At 23.5% G+C, this 17888-nt stretch overlaps 1 protein-coding gene across 1 annotated transcript; it reads left to right on the top strand.

The window, feature by feature from the left end:
* Window positions 1-1608: 1608 nt before the first annotated feature.
* Bm13767 (S-adenosylmethionine decarboxylase proenzyme, putative) lies at window positions 1609-17744 on the top strand (the record flags this gene model as incomplete). The annotated part of the gene is made up of 22 exons (XM_043079637.1): window positions 1609-1615; window positions 4781-4881; window positions 5042-5211; window positions 5484-5586; window positions 6012-6149; window positions 7179-7338; window positions 7879-7940; window positions 9069-9185; window positions 9377-9508; window positions 9700-9876; window positions 10080-10205; window positions 10405-10521; window positions 10770-10899; window positions 11167-11398; window positions 11653-11754; window positions 12200-12318; window positions 12582-12711; window positions 12994-13108; window positions 16103-16200; window positions 16953-17020; window positions 17367-17476; window positions 17682-17744. 22 exons carry the CDS (start codon window positions 1609-1611, stop codon window positions 17742-17744), a joined length of 2577 nt encoding a protein of 858 aa, XP_042935571.1.
* Window positions 17745-17888: the final 144 nt, after the last annotated feature.

Below are 17888 nucleotides of genomic sequence, written 5' to 3' on the forward strand. Positions count from 1 at the left end.
GTAAAAGTGCAAATTACCTAGCTTATAACTGCAAAATTTGAAGAAATTTTTAAATTAGAAATCATTTCAGAAATGTATTTGTAACAATTAATTTTTAGATTTGTATTTTTGTACTTTTCTTTTTCCCTCTCTCTCTCTCTCTCTTTTATTTTTTTGAAATTTATAATTAATAGTTGTTGAAATTTAGAAATAAGGTTTTAAATTGATTAAATAAACAAAAAAAATGGTTTAAAATGTATTGATTGATGCATAATTAACTTTTTCATGATGTTTAATTGGAGAATAAGAAAAGTACAATTTGGGATTGAATTGAATTTTATTTTGGAAGAGGAAATTAAACTGCTAAAAAAAACAAAAAAAAAAAAAAAAATTTGGTTTAATCAGACTTTTTTTTTTTTTGAAGAAACATAAAATTGATCTTATCAAATCAGTCTCGACTTTTTTTTTTTTTGCGATTATTATTGTTATGAATAAATTTTAAAAATATGAATGATTAGAAATGTATTGAAATCAAATGTTTTTACAAGTTTATTTTGAATAAAATAATTGAACAACTGTTTAATTTATTTTTTATTAATAGTTTTACTATTTTAAAAAATAATTTAGACTTTGTTTTGGATGTTTATTTTAAATTAAATTATGTAACTATTTGATTGATTAGTGATCAAATTTAATAATAATCAGATAATTGCAATTTATTGGTGATCTTTGACATGAATTAGTGATAAGTGAAATAGGTTGACACTATTTTAAAAGTACTTATAAGAGAGAGAGAGAAGAAGAGAGGGAGAAGGAGAGAGAGAGAGAGGGAGAGAGAGGGAGAGAGATGTTAAATGGAGTATTTTAGTTGATAATATACGTATGGCAGTGTTCATTGATTTGAAATGCATGAAAAGATGTAAATGTAAAAACTTTGAGGCCAAAAGTTGAAGCCATAAAGTTGAATTTTGAATTTTCATATTATTATCCTTTCCTTCTCATTTTATGTAACATTCATATTCATCAATACTTCTGTTATTTCGATTATGAGAACATTAGGAATTTATATGAAATTTTTTTAAAAAATATAATAAGTTGAAAATTATATTTCTAAATATAATAAATTAGCTTAGCTAAATTATTTTATAAATTTTTCAAAAATATTGAATTCATCCATTTTAGCAGCAATTTTTTTAACTGTTATATAAGAGAACTGAATGAGAATTAAATTAATGAATTTTTCATTTTTTTTTTTTTGTTTATCATTTGATTTTTTTATTTGAACGATTAGCAGTCATTAAATTAATTTTTATAAATATCTCATTAAAAGATCATTTTAATCTTTATATATTAAGAAATCAAAAAAAGAATTTTAAAAAAAGATGAAATTAATTAAACAAACAAATATTTTACAAAATATTTAATTTCAATACAATAAGAAAAAAAAATTTTAAACTCTCAGAGTAATTGTATAATGATAGCAGTTAAAGTTTTTACTACATTTTAAATAATAATTTAAATGAAATATTGTAAATCATTCATTGTTGTCCAAAATAAGCAAAATGTCATTTTCAAATTACTGTTAACAACTTTTAAATAATTTAAAAAATAATTTATTTTCAGGGAAAAATGATGGGTAAATCAGGCTAAAAAATGGCGAAAAGCATATCTGATGTAATATTATAAAAGTTTTAAATTAGTCTTAATAAATAGTTTTGCAAAAGTTTGCAAAATGAATGCTTATTACCTATCATTTTGCTAAAGCATACAATTACCTAAAACTCATTTCAATTTTTATTCTCCTATTAATTAAATATTTTGTACTTGAAAATATATTACAAATATTTTCTAAATGATAAACTCTACCAATAATTTTCATCATCATCTTCTTCTTCTTCAAACAACAACTTTCACTTATGCAGGTTCTCTTTTTTTTTTTTTCAATTTTTTATTTTTAATTTTAGCAATGCTTTTAAAAGAAAGAAAAAAAAAAGTTTTGTAATATTCGAAAATTATTTTCATTTATTATTTATTTATTATTCGTTCATTTATATGAATAACAATAAAATTCATTATTTTTTCTTTTTTTTTTTTTTTTTTGTTTTGTTTTTTACTTTTTTTTTTCGTTTTATTATTGTATATAATATTAATGAATTAATTAATCACTTCTGAGCAAATTTCAAACTTTTAAAGGGAGAAGAATTTAAATTTAAACATTTCTATACTTTGTATTATTTCAAAAATAGAATAATACAAATATAAATGAATTAATTAATAGAATAATTTATTTAATTTTTTTTTTCCTATTTGATATTTTAAAGTAATATTTTAATAACTCTAATAGGTATTGTTGCCTTAATTCAAGAATTTTGTTGATTTTGAATAAACAATTTGAAATTTGTTTATGTCTGAATCAATTATCTATTGTACAAAGATCAAAATGAACAATTTGAGTAAGTCATATTTGATGATAATAATACTTTTACCAACCGATAATATACTTTAAAAAAAAAAAAAAGTGAAAATAAAAAATTATGTTAATAATTTCTGAGTTATGCTTTTGATTTAAAATAATGTAATTGAAAAGTTTTTTTTTTTTTTTTTGAAATGCTTTATTGATACTTTCTAGTTTCATAGCATATTTTTAGGATGAAATATTTGCATGCATCTTAAATTTACATAGAAATGTATGCATTAGTTGTCTTGACAACCATCTCATCATTATATTTAATAATAACCGAATTTAATTACTTAAAACGTATGTTTCTTTTTTTTTCTTTTAACCAATTGATTTGGATTTGTTTCTTTTTCCCTCTCCCTCTCTCTCTCTCTCTCTCTCTTTTAATTTTAATTTCAAATTTAATGCTTAAAAGATTTTTGTGACAATTTTAACAACGATTGTTAATAAAAAGAAAAAGAAAAAAAATCTGAATACTTTCTTTTCATTTTTTCCATTTATGATTTATTATTATTAGTGAAAAGTAATTTAAAAAGATTATTGATTATTATAAATTTAAAATTTTGAAATTATCAATTCAATATGTCACATTAATTTACTTAAGCAAAGGTAAATTATAAGCAAAATTATTTCTTATAATTATTAAATGTATTCATTAATGCATTAAATGCTACTGCTAATTGCTATTTTCATCTTTTCTCAATCTTTTAAACTATGCAAACCAAAAGTTTTTGCAAGAAAAAAAAAAAATCAATTTTTTTTTAAAGCAATTCTCTCGAGAAATGAAAGACAAATATTAAAATGCTAAATAAAACTTTCATTTTTTCTATCAACAAGGAAAAAAAAAAAGAAAAAAATATGCCTTCTAATTTTTTTTTTTATTTTTTTTATTAATTTCAATTGAATAATACTTAAATAATTTTTTTCATTTTATAAAAAATAAAAATAAAATTACAATAAATTATTCAAAATTTAATAAATAATTTTTTTTTTACTTTTTCTTTCGTTTTTTTTTTTTTTTTTTTCAAATATCAATTAGCTATTTAGAGCTATTAAAAAATTTTCATCTGATATGTGTTTGTTGTATTTTATATATATGTGCGTGTGTGAACGCATATCTCGAAGAATTCAATATAAAAACTTTTAGATAAAATTTCTTACTTAATTGTTTATTTGAATATCAAAAAAGTATTTGGCAGAAAATTAATTAAAATTCTTTATAATTTATTTCTCAATATTGAATTATAAATATTTTACTATTATGATTCCTCTTCAAAATATCAAAGTAAAAGTGAATGGAAATGGTGAATAATTTGATGTCTAATTAATTAATTAATTAATAGTAATTTTATCTTTTGGTCGATCCTTGTTTCTCATACGTTTACGGAGTTTGTTGATTTTAATAATTTATTTTAATAATTTAATAATAAAAAAAAATTTATTCATCTGTTAATTTTTTCATAACAAAATTTTCAGAAATAAATGAAAAAAATTTCTTTTCTTTTTTTTTTTTGCTATGTGAATTAATTTTTAGAAAAAATACTATAAATTGTGGCATTTGAGACATTTATCTTATCATTATCATAATAATATCATAATCAAAAAAGTTACTTTTTGAATTTTTCTTATCTTTTATCTTTTCGATTCACTGTTTACGATCATAGCAATAAGTTTTAATCTTATTACTATTTATTATATTCTTTGTTTACCATTCTATTTCCATTTTTTAATTGAATTGTAAAATTTATCAAAATCTATATCAAATTATCAGCTTAATATGAATGAAAAAATCTTCAAATATTTCACTGACAATTTAAATCTTTGATTAAATGTTTTTTTATTGTTATCAAAATCATTTTTCTTTTTTCTTTTTATACTAATAGTTTTATTTGCAACAATTTTATATTTATTATATTTTCCAAATTTTTTTTCAATTTTTAATAAAAATTTCATTTTCTTTTTTTTTATTCTTTTCTTTCTGAATTAATGCTTCTTTTTTTCTCTTTTAATTATTGTTTTTTTTTTTTTTTCACAATCGAATTTCATATTAAAATAAAAGGAATGTTTTGTTATTTTTTTTATTTCGCAGATGTTTGTTTTCTTTTTTTTTTTTTTTAAAAAAGAAATTTTCAATTCTTAGAAATTATTTTTAAAATCTTTGATACTTAATTATGCATAAACAATTTTGCAATTATAAAAATTGTATTATTATAACGTTCAAAATTAAAATTAAATTTTAATTTTAAAATTTAAACATAAAATCAATAGCATTAAAGCACTAAAACTAATTTCCGGCATTCTCATCAACTGAACACAATCAAACGATTACGAATACGGTTGCAGCACTTTTAACACCACTCGATAATTTCTACTCTCAGTTAAATTTACGATCAATTGCTGGTTACTGGAAATTATATTCAGCAAAAAGTACCACCGATGATAAGGTTCTTATTTTACAATACTAATTAAATGATTAAAATAATAATAATAATATTAATTAATTTTTCAAAATCATTTGTGTGAGAAAAAAAAAAAAAAAGCAAACAAACTTCCAGTATAGTTTCTTCAAATAAACAAAAAAAAAAGTTTGAGAAATTAATTTAGGATGTGACAATATTTATTTTTAATCGAAAAGATAATGTCAAAGCACCATCACGACTAGGAAGTGGTAATCGTCTTACATTAATTGATCTTATTCGATATGACATTTCACAACTTTCATCACTTGCTCATCCACGAATTTTACAAATTCTTCACGATATTGAAGAGAATAAGTGAGTAAGACAGTAATTATTTAAAATTCTCTCAAAAAATTTTGAAAAAAAAAAAAAAAAATTTCGATTAAAAATTGACGAAAATTTTTCCTTTAATGAAATTATAAAATATTTTTTTGAGATTTTTATCTTCAGATAATACTATAGTGATTAATTGATTTCAATTTATTGCATTAATGTATGATTTTAATTTTAGATTAATTAATTTTATCGAGAAAAAAAAGGAATGAAAATTCATTTTAAATTTTATACTTTATGAATTGTTTTGCTAGAGAGATGATAAGTTTTGCCTCGGAACATATTCAAGCAAGTTTGGAGGTGACAATGCTTGAGGATGGACTTAGTAGATTAGAAATGAAACTTGGTATTTTACAGGTATTTTTTGCAACCAAATATCATTTTTCTCCTTTTTTTTTCAATTTGTAATTTTAAATCTAAACATTTATGTGCTAAATTTTGATAGCTAACAATTGGCTATTAATTAGTGCATTGAAAATTTTAATATGCAATAAATGAATTTGAAATTTTCAATTGAAACTGAAAAATTTGAATTAATGTATAGAAAATTGTAAATGACAAAATCTATGCTAATTAACTAATTTTTAGATCTGAAAAGAAGCAAAAAGTTTCTCTCTTTGTTATAAAATTTTGTTGGTCAAAAAAAAAAAAAAAAAAAATAAGACAGTAATATCTAGTGGAATTCATTTTAAGCTAAATATTTATCTGAGGAGGAAAGATTTTTAAATTTTTAACTTAAATTCTTTTGAAGAGGAAAAAAAAAAGACAATTTCAATTTTTAGCTAATTGATGGCTTATCATATTTGCATAATAGCGCAAAAATACTTCATGGCAATTTAACACCTAGTGTTATCTATATAACACTTTCAAGACATTGGAAAATTGCCGGATTTGCATTTTCGGTTGCTGCTCGAGAACCGGTAAGCTTATCGAAATCATTTTCAAAAATAGCAAATTATCATAAAAATAATGATTAAATGTTTATTAATTTATCATTAATTTAAATTCCTTACTTTAAGAATTTTTAGTAAAAATGCTAAGATGAGTAAAAAATATATTGAATTAAACTCACTAAGAAATAATATTCTTGGAGAAAAAGATTAAAATAATTTCTTGAAACTAATTAACATAATAATTATTCATAGTATTTCATTTCATGTAAATGTAAAGTCACTAGACACACCTAAAACTATTTCAAATTGTTTTTTTTTTTTTTTTTTTTAATTTTGAAAAAAAAAGCAAGGAAAAAATTTTGTTATTTAAAATTTCAATTCATTATGCAAAATAAAATAGTTGAATAGCTTATTAGTAAATAAAGCAACTTTTACTTTTAGCAAAAAATGATAATTGTTCTGCAATGAATATAATTTTACTAAATGAAATGTTAATTTGAGAAAAAAAAAAGAAATCTAACTTAAATAATAATGAAAATATTATAATTCTCATCCTATTTCTTTCTTTTTTTTTTTTTTTTTCTCGAAATGATATAATGGAATTTGTAATAATTACTACTATTAATGTTATTATCTGTGCTTTTTTGTCTTTTTCATTTTGGTAACTTTTTTGTTTACAATTTCACTTATAGCAATAATTTATTTACACGTACGTGTGTGATGACGTGAAATCATCAAAAGATTGATGAATGATTAAAATAATAGAGAATGAAAAGTTTTTTTTTTTTATTTCAACACTAATAACAACATATTTGATTGCATCTTACGTCATTTACAAAATTTTTTAAAATGTTTTATTAGGACAATAAAAAAAAAAAAAAAATAAAAGATATGTATGGTTAATATGTGCTATTTCAATGAAGAAATGAAATTCAATTTTATAAATTAAAAAGGAAAAAAAAAAAGAAAAAAGAAAATTCTCCTTTTTTATATCGAAATCAGAAGTGTGTTAGTCTAGAATTTAAAGATAAAATGTTAAAAGAAGCATTTTTACAGAATGTATTTCCATGTTTTCCTTGGACCAAAAAGCTATCAGTTCATTTGCAACCGGATCTTGATTTCCTGGCACCGGAATATTTGCTAGCAAATAAGAATTTGGTCACTTCGGCAGCAGATGTTTTCTCGTTAGGTGTACTAATTTGTTGGATATGTTCTGGTATATTTTCTAAAATTTAATTTCCAACCTTTTTTTTTGTTGTTGTTTCAATTCAATTTTTCCACTTTTAGTTAGCAGCAATAAATATGATAAATATAGCTATAATTTTAAGTTAATATGGACAATATTAATTGCTTTATTTTGTTTAGAATATTTGATTAAATTTATTTTTGACAATTACTTTTGGCATTTAAAATTTGAAAAAATAAAAATATTTATGAAAACCACCATGAAAATGCGATCTTATCTCAATAGTTAATATATTGCAATTTAAATTGAAGGAACATAAATTTGCACCAAAAATTGTTAGAATTTCAAATTAATTTATAGTTATAAAATTACTTGTTTTTTAGTAAATCTTTGATAATTTCGTTTATTTTTCAACAAAAAAAGAAAGAAAAATATGTTAGATTAAATAAATTTTTGTATGATTACTTGCTTCTCTCTTTCAAAATAAATTTTGAAGTCAAAAAAAAAAAGAGAAAAAGAAATTCTACACAAAATTTAATTAATTATTTTCTAAAGATACTATACATTTAGGAGGAAAACGATTAATTGATGCTAAAAACAATATCGATACATATCGTGTAATTTGTGGACAAGTAATTTAGTTTTGTTTTTTATTTTTATTTTTTAATTAAAATGCTATTTCCAATCATTCTGTTAGCTAAGAACTAAGAATTGATATAATCTAGGAACTGATTTTTATTTTTTTTTTTTGGATTTCTTATTTGATAGAAAAATCTTTTTTTTTTTTTTGCTAGTAATAATAGTGGCCACAAATATCCCCTAATGCAAAAAAAAGAAAAAAAAAATCCTGGTCGATTGATCGATCGGTTGGTTGATCAAGAATTATCATTTTGTGAGCAATCGATTGACCGATCATTGATGAGTACCATAGGTTGACTAATCCTTGGCTTATTCAACATTTGGCACTTGGCTCTATGTGACATACATCTATACAAAACCCAAATTGTTGACAGCTAAAATTAATTTCATAAGTTTACAGTATGTAAGATTTTAAAAAATCTTTGATGAAAATAATTATTCTAAGAAAGTTTTTTTTTTTTTTTTTTTATCTCTATTCTTCATTACCAATTATTATACAATTTTAAAATTTTTCTTCACTTCCGCAACTAATAACTTTGCACTTTAAAACTATCAATTATTATTATTTCTAAATTTTTCATTTTCTGAACTGATAATTTAACTTGAAAAAAATTTGATGATTTTGCAACAAAATTAATGAAAAGAAGCAAAAAAAAGATATTTAATTTTGTACGTAATGAAAATTTTGAAAATTTGGATTTCTCAACGAAATGCGAATATAAATTAATTGACAAGACCTATTCTAATTTGTCTTTTGAATGATTAAAATTTATATTTTGGTTAATTAAAATATGTCTGTAAATCAGTATCATTTTTCAACTTGTAGAATAATTTCAAAGAATTGACTAATTTTTAAATCTCTATCCATAAATATCTTTTGAATCTCATTTTTTTTTTTGCCTTTTGAAGAAAATTGATTAATGAGAATTTGTTAGTTGTTTGATTATAAATAATAAAGTATCATTTTATCACTTAATTTTAACTATTAATATTCATTGTAATTATTATTTCTTGTCATCCATATTCACTACTTGAGTTTCACTACTTTTATTTATTAGTAAATTAAAATTAGGTTTATTTCAAATTGATCTGATTGATTTTTCATTTTTTTTTTTTTACAGCTTGATACGGCATTGAAATGTATTGCCGATGAACTTGGACCAAATTTATTGGATGCCATGGAGAAAGTACTCAGTTTAGATGTTGACAAACGTCCCACTGTTCAATTTCTTGCCTTGGTTGATAATAATTTTCTTTTTTTTTTTTTGTTCAATGTTCCTAAAGTCATTAATACTAATTAGGAATGAATTTGCTAATTTGAAATTTAAAATATTTTAAAAAAAAAAAGTATTTTAGAAGATTTTACTATTACTATGCAATTAATGCTACATTCAATTTCTATGTTTTCTATTTTAATATAAAATTGCAGATCAAATATTTTGATGATCCAGCACTATCTACACTTCGTCAACTTGATGATATTATGCAAGTTTTTGATCCGGAACAAAAGAATGCATTCTTATCGCAAACTCTTTATGATAATCTATCACTTATTCCGGAAGTATGGAAATAATCTGTTTTTTTTTTTTTTTTTTCTCGAAAATGAAGGAAATATTACTGAAAAAAGAAAAAAAAAGAAGATGAACATTTTTCAAAGATTTTTCAAATAATCAATACAAGCAAAAAAATATATATAAAATATATACAAACAAATTTTTTTAAAATTAATTAAAAAGCCAATTTATATTTTAGAATTTATGGTTTGTAAGGATATTACCACGTTTTGATGAATTTTTTATCGATTGCTATGATTTATATGCTGCCTTATCTCGTCCACTTTTCTATATGTTAGATCAATGTGAAAGTCACAATATAATTAAGCTAAAATCATGGATACATCGAATTGTATATCAAGCTATCCGTTGCACGGTTTCTTTTCTTACTAATACTGTAGCCTCTTTTTTTCTCCTATTCATACTGTAGGCTCAACTATACCGTAATAATTTGGTATTACTGTAACATTTTATTCTAATTCTTATCTTATTTGCATATTTGATTGTTAATAAAATGAAATTGTTGAATGATCAATTGTTTATTTATTTATCGTTTGATGAAATAAGTAAAATTTTCAGCTAACACCTTTAATTTTGGAAAATATGAATGTATTATTTCGACGTATGTCTAATGATAAAGAAATAGAGGATCAAATACAGGATTTAATTGTTATGTGTATTAAATCGCAAGATACTCATATTCAGGTAAAAATAATTTGAATTTTTTTTTTTTTTAATTTTTATTAATTTATGATAATCTTAAAGTTTCATTCGTATTTTAATCCTTTCACTCTTTCGTTTATTTTACTTTTCATTTATTTAATATATTGATAAATATTATGTTTAACAATATTTGTTGGAAAAAAAAAAAAACATTTCTTAGTTAATACATACATTTTTGTAGGATAAAGTAATTCGTAGCATCCCATCAACAGCTGAATTTTTTTCCAAATGGTTCCTTTCAAATCGACTTATTCCTTCGCTTAATTATTTTTCATTATATCTTAATAACAGTATTTCGGTAACGTTTTTTTCTCTTTTCTTTTTTTTTTTTCCTGAAAAAATATAAAAATGAACTCATTAATTGATTTATTGATTTTGTTGAACTATCACACTAACTGATCAGACAATGTCTTTGCTATTCATATTCAGATACTATATTATCTTTTAAACGTTTGCAATACTGTAAAGATGAAATTTCAAAATTTTTTAATCTTAGATTTAAAGATTACAGAGACGAATGATTTTTTTTTTTTTTCTTCTTTTTAGAGACAATTGGATTTTTTGGCTTGTATTGGAGCGCTATCAGATCGTTGCGATTCAAATATACTGTATATGTTAATTGCAACAATACGAATGTGTAATATGAAAAACGACGCTATCATATATACAGTATCACGTGTGCTAATATTACTTTGAATAAGTCGCGTCATTACAATAGTAGTCATTTCGTGAGTGGAAAAATTGAATCACGGAAAAGTTTCAAGTTGTAACGTATATTCCCTTTGTGGTCTAATTTATTAAATGAAACCCTAATTCCGCATATACAAAAATTTTCGCCGTTATCATTATAAACTGAAAGAATCTTCTACTGAGATTTCGATTTAAAAAAGAAAAAAGAAAAGAATTAAATTAATGTGCGAAATTTATAAGTATTAATTTTGAGGTTTGGTACAACGAATACTAATGTGTGATGCTACACGTTTACGTGATCGTACTGTAATTTGTACTTATCTGTTGAATCCACTAACGCTTGCATTAGCTTCAAATGGTCTCAAAACGACACAGTTTGAAGATTTGATCAATACAGTGCGAATTTTAATTGATATAGTTGAACACTTGAGAAATACAGAATCAGAGATGGATTCAACCAATAAAAATTCTCTTTCATCATTTGCGTAAGCTTTGATGACATTCTAAGTATAAATAAATACAACAATATTAGTTTAAGGAAGACCTTTTTCTCTTATAAGGTACCTTTGCTTTCAAAAAAATTTAATTCACTCTAATCAAAAAAGAAAAAAATTAGGAAAGTTGATTTTTGTTTCATGATTCATATATAAATGACCAAATCTGGCTTTTATTTTAATTTTCATTACTAATTAACAATTTAGACTTAATTTTAAATCTTGAAATATAAATTCATGTACAGAAAAATGAGCAGTCGACGAGTAAGTATGAGTAGCAGTCATTTACCTCTCGTTATGATCACTACTGCAAGACCTACCTGTTCTGGTTATGGATATGATTCAAGGTGATAATTACTTTTTTACTCATATCATCATTATCTAGTGATAAAAGGTGCTCTCATTTGAAATACAATGATAAAAATAAATGAAGAAGTAACAGCTCCTTTGAGAATGGTCTATGATACTAAATTGTTCCGTTTAATTATTCGCTTAATGGCTGTCAAGGATAGCAATAGACTGACTATTGATGTTAGGGGATATTTTTTTTCCTAATGTTTTTCAAATACATCTGTTAGCATAAATGCTTAGTTTTCATTATCCACAAATTCCTATAAAATGAATGACTATCAACTCTCAAAAGATTAATTGTTTTCTCCTAGTTTTCCATTAATTTTATCTTTAAAGTCACACAACTTAATGACGAAAATTAAATTTAGGCAACACATGAATAAAATGGAAAAAATTTTTCAAATTAAAAAAGAAACTTCTAGTACTTTTTAAAACTTACAGTCTGAGAAAGATATCATTCCTGTCCGCAGATGGCCGTTTGGAGGATCGAGGTCGTACCAGTATCAGTTCTAAAATGGGTAGCAAAAGTTCTTTGGAATCAAATCTGTCACTGAAATTAGGTAATTGAGAAATTTGCAAATTCTTTTTTAACACTCTTTCAAATTTCCTCAAATGTAATTATTTCTCACTTTTTTTTTTCCATGTCCTGATATATTACTCTGATATGAAAAATGTGGGAGTAGATTCAGTAAATTTTTGTTTACATACTAGCAAGCAAGCAATAACATAAGATTTGATCAATGTACCTGAATATGTTATGTCATTCAATGTTATCTCTGATTTTCCTTAAAATTCAAATTTCCTACGAAACATTTCTTTGAAGGTAATGCCAGCGATATATCAGATGAACAACAGCCGTCATCATCACTCGAAACTAGACGACAATCGTGGTTGGATGCTGATATCACGCACCTCTTCGATCAACCTATCACCGAGAAAGTAGATAGAGAGAGGTTTGTTTGTTGGAAAGAATAAAATATCCTTTAAAAAAAAAATTTATTTTTTAAAAAGAAAAATTATTTTGAAAAATATCCTGAAAAAAAAAAAAAAAAGAAATTGCTACATCGAACTGTTATAGTGTAAAAATCTAGTTTTATTGATTGGATTTCTAGAAAATTCTTTTTATGAGTTTTTAAGTTGGTACTGATTTCAATCTTTTATTTTAGCTTTGCTCTACTTTATATTATTCCTAAATTGAGATACTATCATAAGTTTAAAAATAAAATTTTTTTCAGGAAACGTTGCAAAAGTGAACGACGATCGAGAAGGCGCTCACCAGTTCTGGATGAAATTGGTGCAACGAGACAACCAACTAGGCCAAATAGTTTCACTAATTTAGGCCATAATCTGGTGGGAAACTATTTGACTTGTCTTACATCTTTTAAGTCAAAGCATTATCCATCTGATTTGTTTAAAGATTATCAGATAATATAAAAACATTCATAACAATTCTCAGGAATTTTCTAAAAGATTTGAAGTTTTTCCATCTTGTTTTTTCATATATAGCATTAAACTAAAATGATTTGATTCATCATTTGACTCAAATAATTTTCTTTTACCAAACATTTGTTTTTGTTTTTTTTTAGTTATGTAATTTTTAAGAATTTTTTTTTTTTTAATTTTATTTAAGAATATTTTATTTCTTAAAATTAACTCATTTCAGGCTTGTACGTTATGGAAAACCTTTTATTGATATGAAAACGGTGATTCTATTAATTGTTTCGGGTTGACATTACTATCAAAGTTGCATATTCTTGCATTCCTGTAAAACTTAAATTAATTGATTAAAACAGAGTATATTCCTGCATTCCTGTACAAATTTGTTAAGAAATTCATAAATTTGTGAAAATAATGCAACAAAGCCAGCATGTATAGAAAGTATTTCAAACATTCCTAACAAACAGAATAAAATAAAATAACCGATTAATTAACAATTTCTTGCACTGTTTTCAAAAAATAAAAAAAAAAAAAGATCTGAAAGTATTTGAGAAGGTTTAATCGTTTAAAAAATTTGAAAGTCAATTGTCTAAACTTTGCTGATTTCAATTTCAATTCACATAAATAACAATCAATGTTAATGAATACAAGAAACTATTATTGAATTTAAATGAATGCTTTGATAAATACTGATAAATCCATTTGTTTTAATTCATTTTTTCCACTTTCACTAATGAAAATTTCTGCTTTCATTGATATAAAAATAATTTTGTAAAATTTTTGTAATAAATTATCTATGCAAGAATAAAGGAAGAAATATAAAAATTTTGTTACATAATTAAATACAACTAACTTTATAATTTCTATTTTTTTTTTTCACTATAATTATAATTCTATGGTATAGTTTGAGAGTATAGTAAATATAATAAATCCCAATCGATAAATAATTAGCAAAGGTCATTTTAAGTTGGAAAAATATTGAAAGAAGAAAATCGATGATATGTGTGTATGTGTATGTATGCCTGTGTATGTGTGTGTGTGCGTATGTTTTAGTCATTTTTTAATCATCAAGCGCTAACATTCTCTATTAGATACTCTCTTACAATAAAAAGTTGAATTATTGTTCTGTTCTGATACTTTTGCGCCATGTATGTGCAAAATGTTTTGTCTTTCGTTATGTATATAAATCGGACATTTGCACTTGTATTATTTCATTTTTTCATGTGCGGTAGTAGTTTGTTGTGTGTTGCTTAAATAAAAGCTTTTAGTATATTTATTGCTTAGCTTTTTTCATGTGAGTAATTTTATATGCATTTTTTCTATCTTCTTTCCCCTTATAACATAAATGTATTTGAGAAAATTGTTTTTTTTTTTCTTTTACAACAGTCAAAAAAAAAAAAAGTATTATTGTTTTGTTGGAGTGATTAAAGTTAACAAAACAATCAAAATTTTACAGAATTGTAGAATAAAATAAGTGTAAAATCATAATTTAAATATATTATACTATCAATAATTTGAACTTTTTTAACTTACTTTTTTTTTTTATTTTAATACAAACATAAATCTTACTTCTTGAAGTATTTATTTTCAAATGGTTGAAATCTTTCAATTAACATCACTTTTCATCGTTTTGAACAACTGAAATAATATAAAAATATTTATTTCGCCATATAAAATTAAACTTTTTAAACATTATTAAAGATTGTTTATTATCTCAAACGAATCTTTTTAGAAGAAAAAAAAAAAAAAGAAATTAATTTGAAATAAAAGAAATAAAATTGAGAATTTGATAAATGACTCCCGCCAAATTTTAAACAATTTTTAGTTAAGCAATTATTTATTTCGCATCTTTTTATTATCATTTGAAAATAACTGAAAGAGAAAATGACAATTGGAAAAAATTCATTCGTAAATATACATCTCAAATCTAGAACTGCTATATTTTGATGAATATGGAAATTTATAATTTTAATTTTTAATTTTGAAAATTATATTTTGAAAAAACAATATAATGCCACACCCCATTAACGGAAGAGCTCGCTATACAAACATTTTTTGTCAACTTTTGTTTTATGAATAATGCATCTGTTTTGGAGAATTATTTCACCTTACTTACGTGTACGTTCACGCTTCCTCACGTAGCTCTAGATTACTATTTATTATCATATTGATACATTGTGCAATAATATTTCCTTAGTTCACTAGTAAATTACACTACATTCTAATATTTTTTAGAAATATTTCTTTAGAAAAATATTTTTTTAAAAATGATAAGAGAGCATAAATACGTAATAGCTTATCTGTTAATATACAGATTGTAATGAATTATCATTCTTGTTGTTTTTGTAATTTAATTACTATAAAGTTTGTATAATGAAAATATATGAATTATTTATATGGAAAGTTTAAAATATATTAAAATCATGCTAATACGCGATCTATGTACATAAAATATGTTCGAAATATTCTTTTTTTTTACCTGTATGTTGCAAAACATCAAAACATTTTATGAAAAATATTTCGGATATATGTGTTTTTTATATTATCATTATCAGTACATATGAGAGAAACTGTTGAGAAGTTTATTCTTATTTGAGGCACGTACATGAGTCATAATTTGATATGTTTAATTTTTTATTTCTTTATAAGTCTAGCTATTCTGTATATATGTTTAGGTCAAATATTTGATTTCAATTGTATTTCAGCAACAGGTCGAAGATTGCTGAAGTAGTATTTGGTTCGTCAGTGACTCATACTCCATGAATTTTTTCATTCTAAGATTGAAAGAAGTGAAGATGTCGTGAAACACACTTATTTTAACATTGAAAAATTTGTCGAAAGACAGTTGCAGTTTTTTTTTTTTTTTTCTTGTGATAGAATTTGACTGTTCGAATTTGACTATTTCAGATACCAATAAAAATCATTGAAAGGACTTTATTTGAAGATAGTGTATGTCGAGACGATTCATTGCTTGTGCATACAAAAAACGATACAATAAGTGCCTGGTTAGTTTGTTGGAAAAAAAATTAGAATGATGGAAAGAGAATTAAAAGGTGTTTTTGGTTTGAATTTCGCTAGTTTTTGTATAGATTTAGTTGTAATTTTTTTACGAATTCAATTTTAGTCAAACTTGTTAGATTTAACTATGAAAGTTTTAGGAATAAATTTAACACATTGGGAAATTTTTTGAAGATTTCGAACTCGAAAATTTACGTGACTCTATCAGTGGGCGATTGCAGCTATCATTCATAGGTTTGATAACAGATAAGGCAAGTTTGCCTTTAGGATATTTGAGAACCTGTGTTATATTGCAGCGAAGTCTTGATTGAGTTTGAAGTATAGGAACTCTTTTTTTAGAAAACTTAAACTTCCTTAAAAAATCATGCTGATTTATTTTAATTCTAATTCAGTTTTTGTTTGTATTCAGTTTTTATAAAAATTCCAATGAATTTTGATAAATGAATTAAAAATCTAAAAGCCAGATGCATATTTCACCCACTAGTGATATGGCTATTTTAATGGTTAACATTGAGATAAAAAACTAAGTGGCTCACATTTTTGAATATTTTACTTTAAATTTATGCAAAAATAATGAAAAGAATACATTTTCTTTCCTCTACATCATCTGTGCTTAGTTTGATCTCATTTTTATATTTGTCCCATATTAACAGATCTTTTGAGTTGTCCAGGTTTGTTAAGTTTCGACGATCCCTGCTATTCCAGTTCTATTTATAGTTTTTTTTTCTTTTTTTTAAAGCGAAGCTCAACTACTCAAAGATTTGACCAGCAAGAAAGTACGGAGGAAACCATTACCGAAACTTGAAGGTAGTAATGTTGATGATTATTAGATATATATGACTGTTAGATTAATTTTTATAAAATCATTTTGTGAAGTAGCAAGCTATTTGGAACTAGAAAACAAATTGCATAATGGTTTCAAAGATAAAACAAAAAATTTACACCTCTTCACTGCAAGCAATCTTTGAACTAAAATTTCAAAAATTGTTTGCGGTGATTTGAATTCTTAACCTGCTTAGATCTAATTTCTATGGGAAAAATATTCTTTGATTTTTATATGTTTCATAATAAAATTATAGACGACCAAATGTTATTGGAAAGATTTAAATGTTCTGTGTGTGGTATTAAATTTAGTCATTCGTTTTTGTTACAGTCGAAAATTTCGCTTCATCAGGTCTTGCAAGGTCACGAAACAAAATCAGTGTTGAATACTTCTTTATTGTCAAGGGGACGATTCATCTTCGAAAATTTTATGATAGAAAGGTGATGTATTAGGCATGCTGTTCTATTCCGGATTGTGTTCCTGCACAATTATAGTTGTGAGTGAGAATAAGATATGAGTTTTTTAATCATTCTTTAATAAATGCTTGTAAAGTAAATTATATTAGGGAATATCGGTTTATTGCAATATCATCTTTGATTATTTCGATTACTTTCAGGTGATTTAATTCAGTTAACTTTTTTTCAGAACTGTTTTATGAATAATCCGTGTAAAATCATCATTATTTTTCACCATCGCCGGCCACCCTAGCGGGTCTCAATTTTTCATTTCTTTTCTCATTATATTTCATTCCGTGTCTAAAAAAGCAGATAAATCTTACATTTTTAAAAAAGGTTTGTTATTTTGATTACGAATCTTCAGTAAAACTTAGATTATTTGCTGCTGTTTGCAGAT

Source organism: Brugia malayi (genome assembly GCF_000002995.4).
Source record: "Brugia malayi strain FR3 genome assembly, contig: Bm_v4_Chr3_scaffold_001, whole genome shotgun sequence".
Taxonomy (NCBI): Eukaryota; Metazoa; Nematoda; class Chromadorea; order Rhabditida; family Onchocercidae; genus Brugia; species Brugia malayi.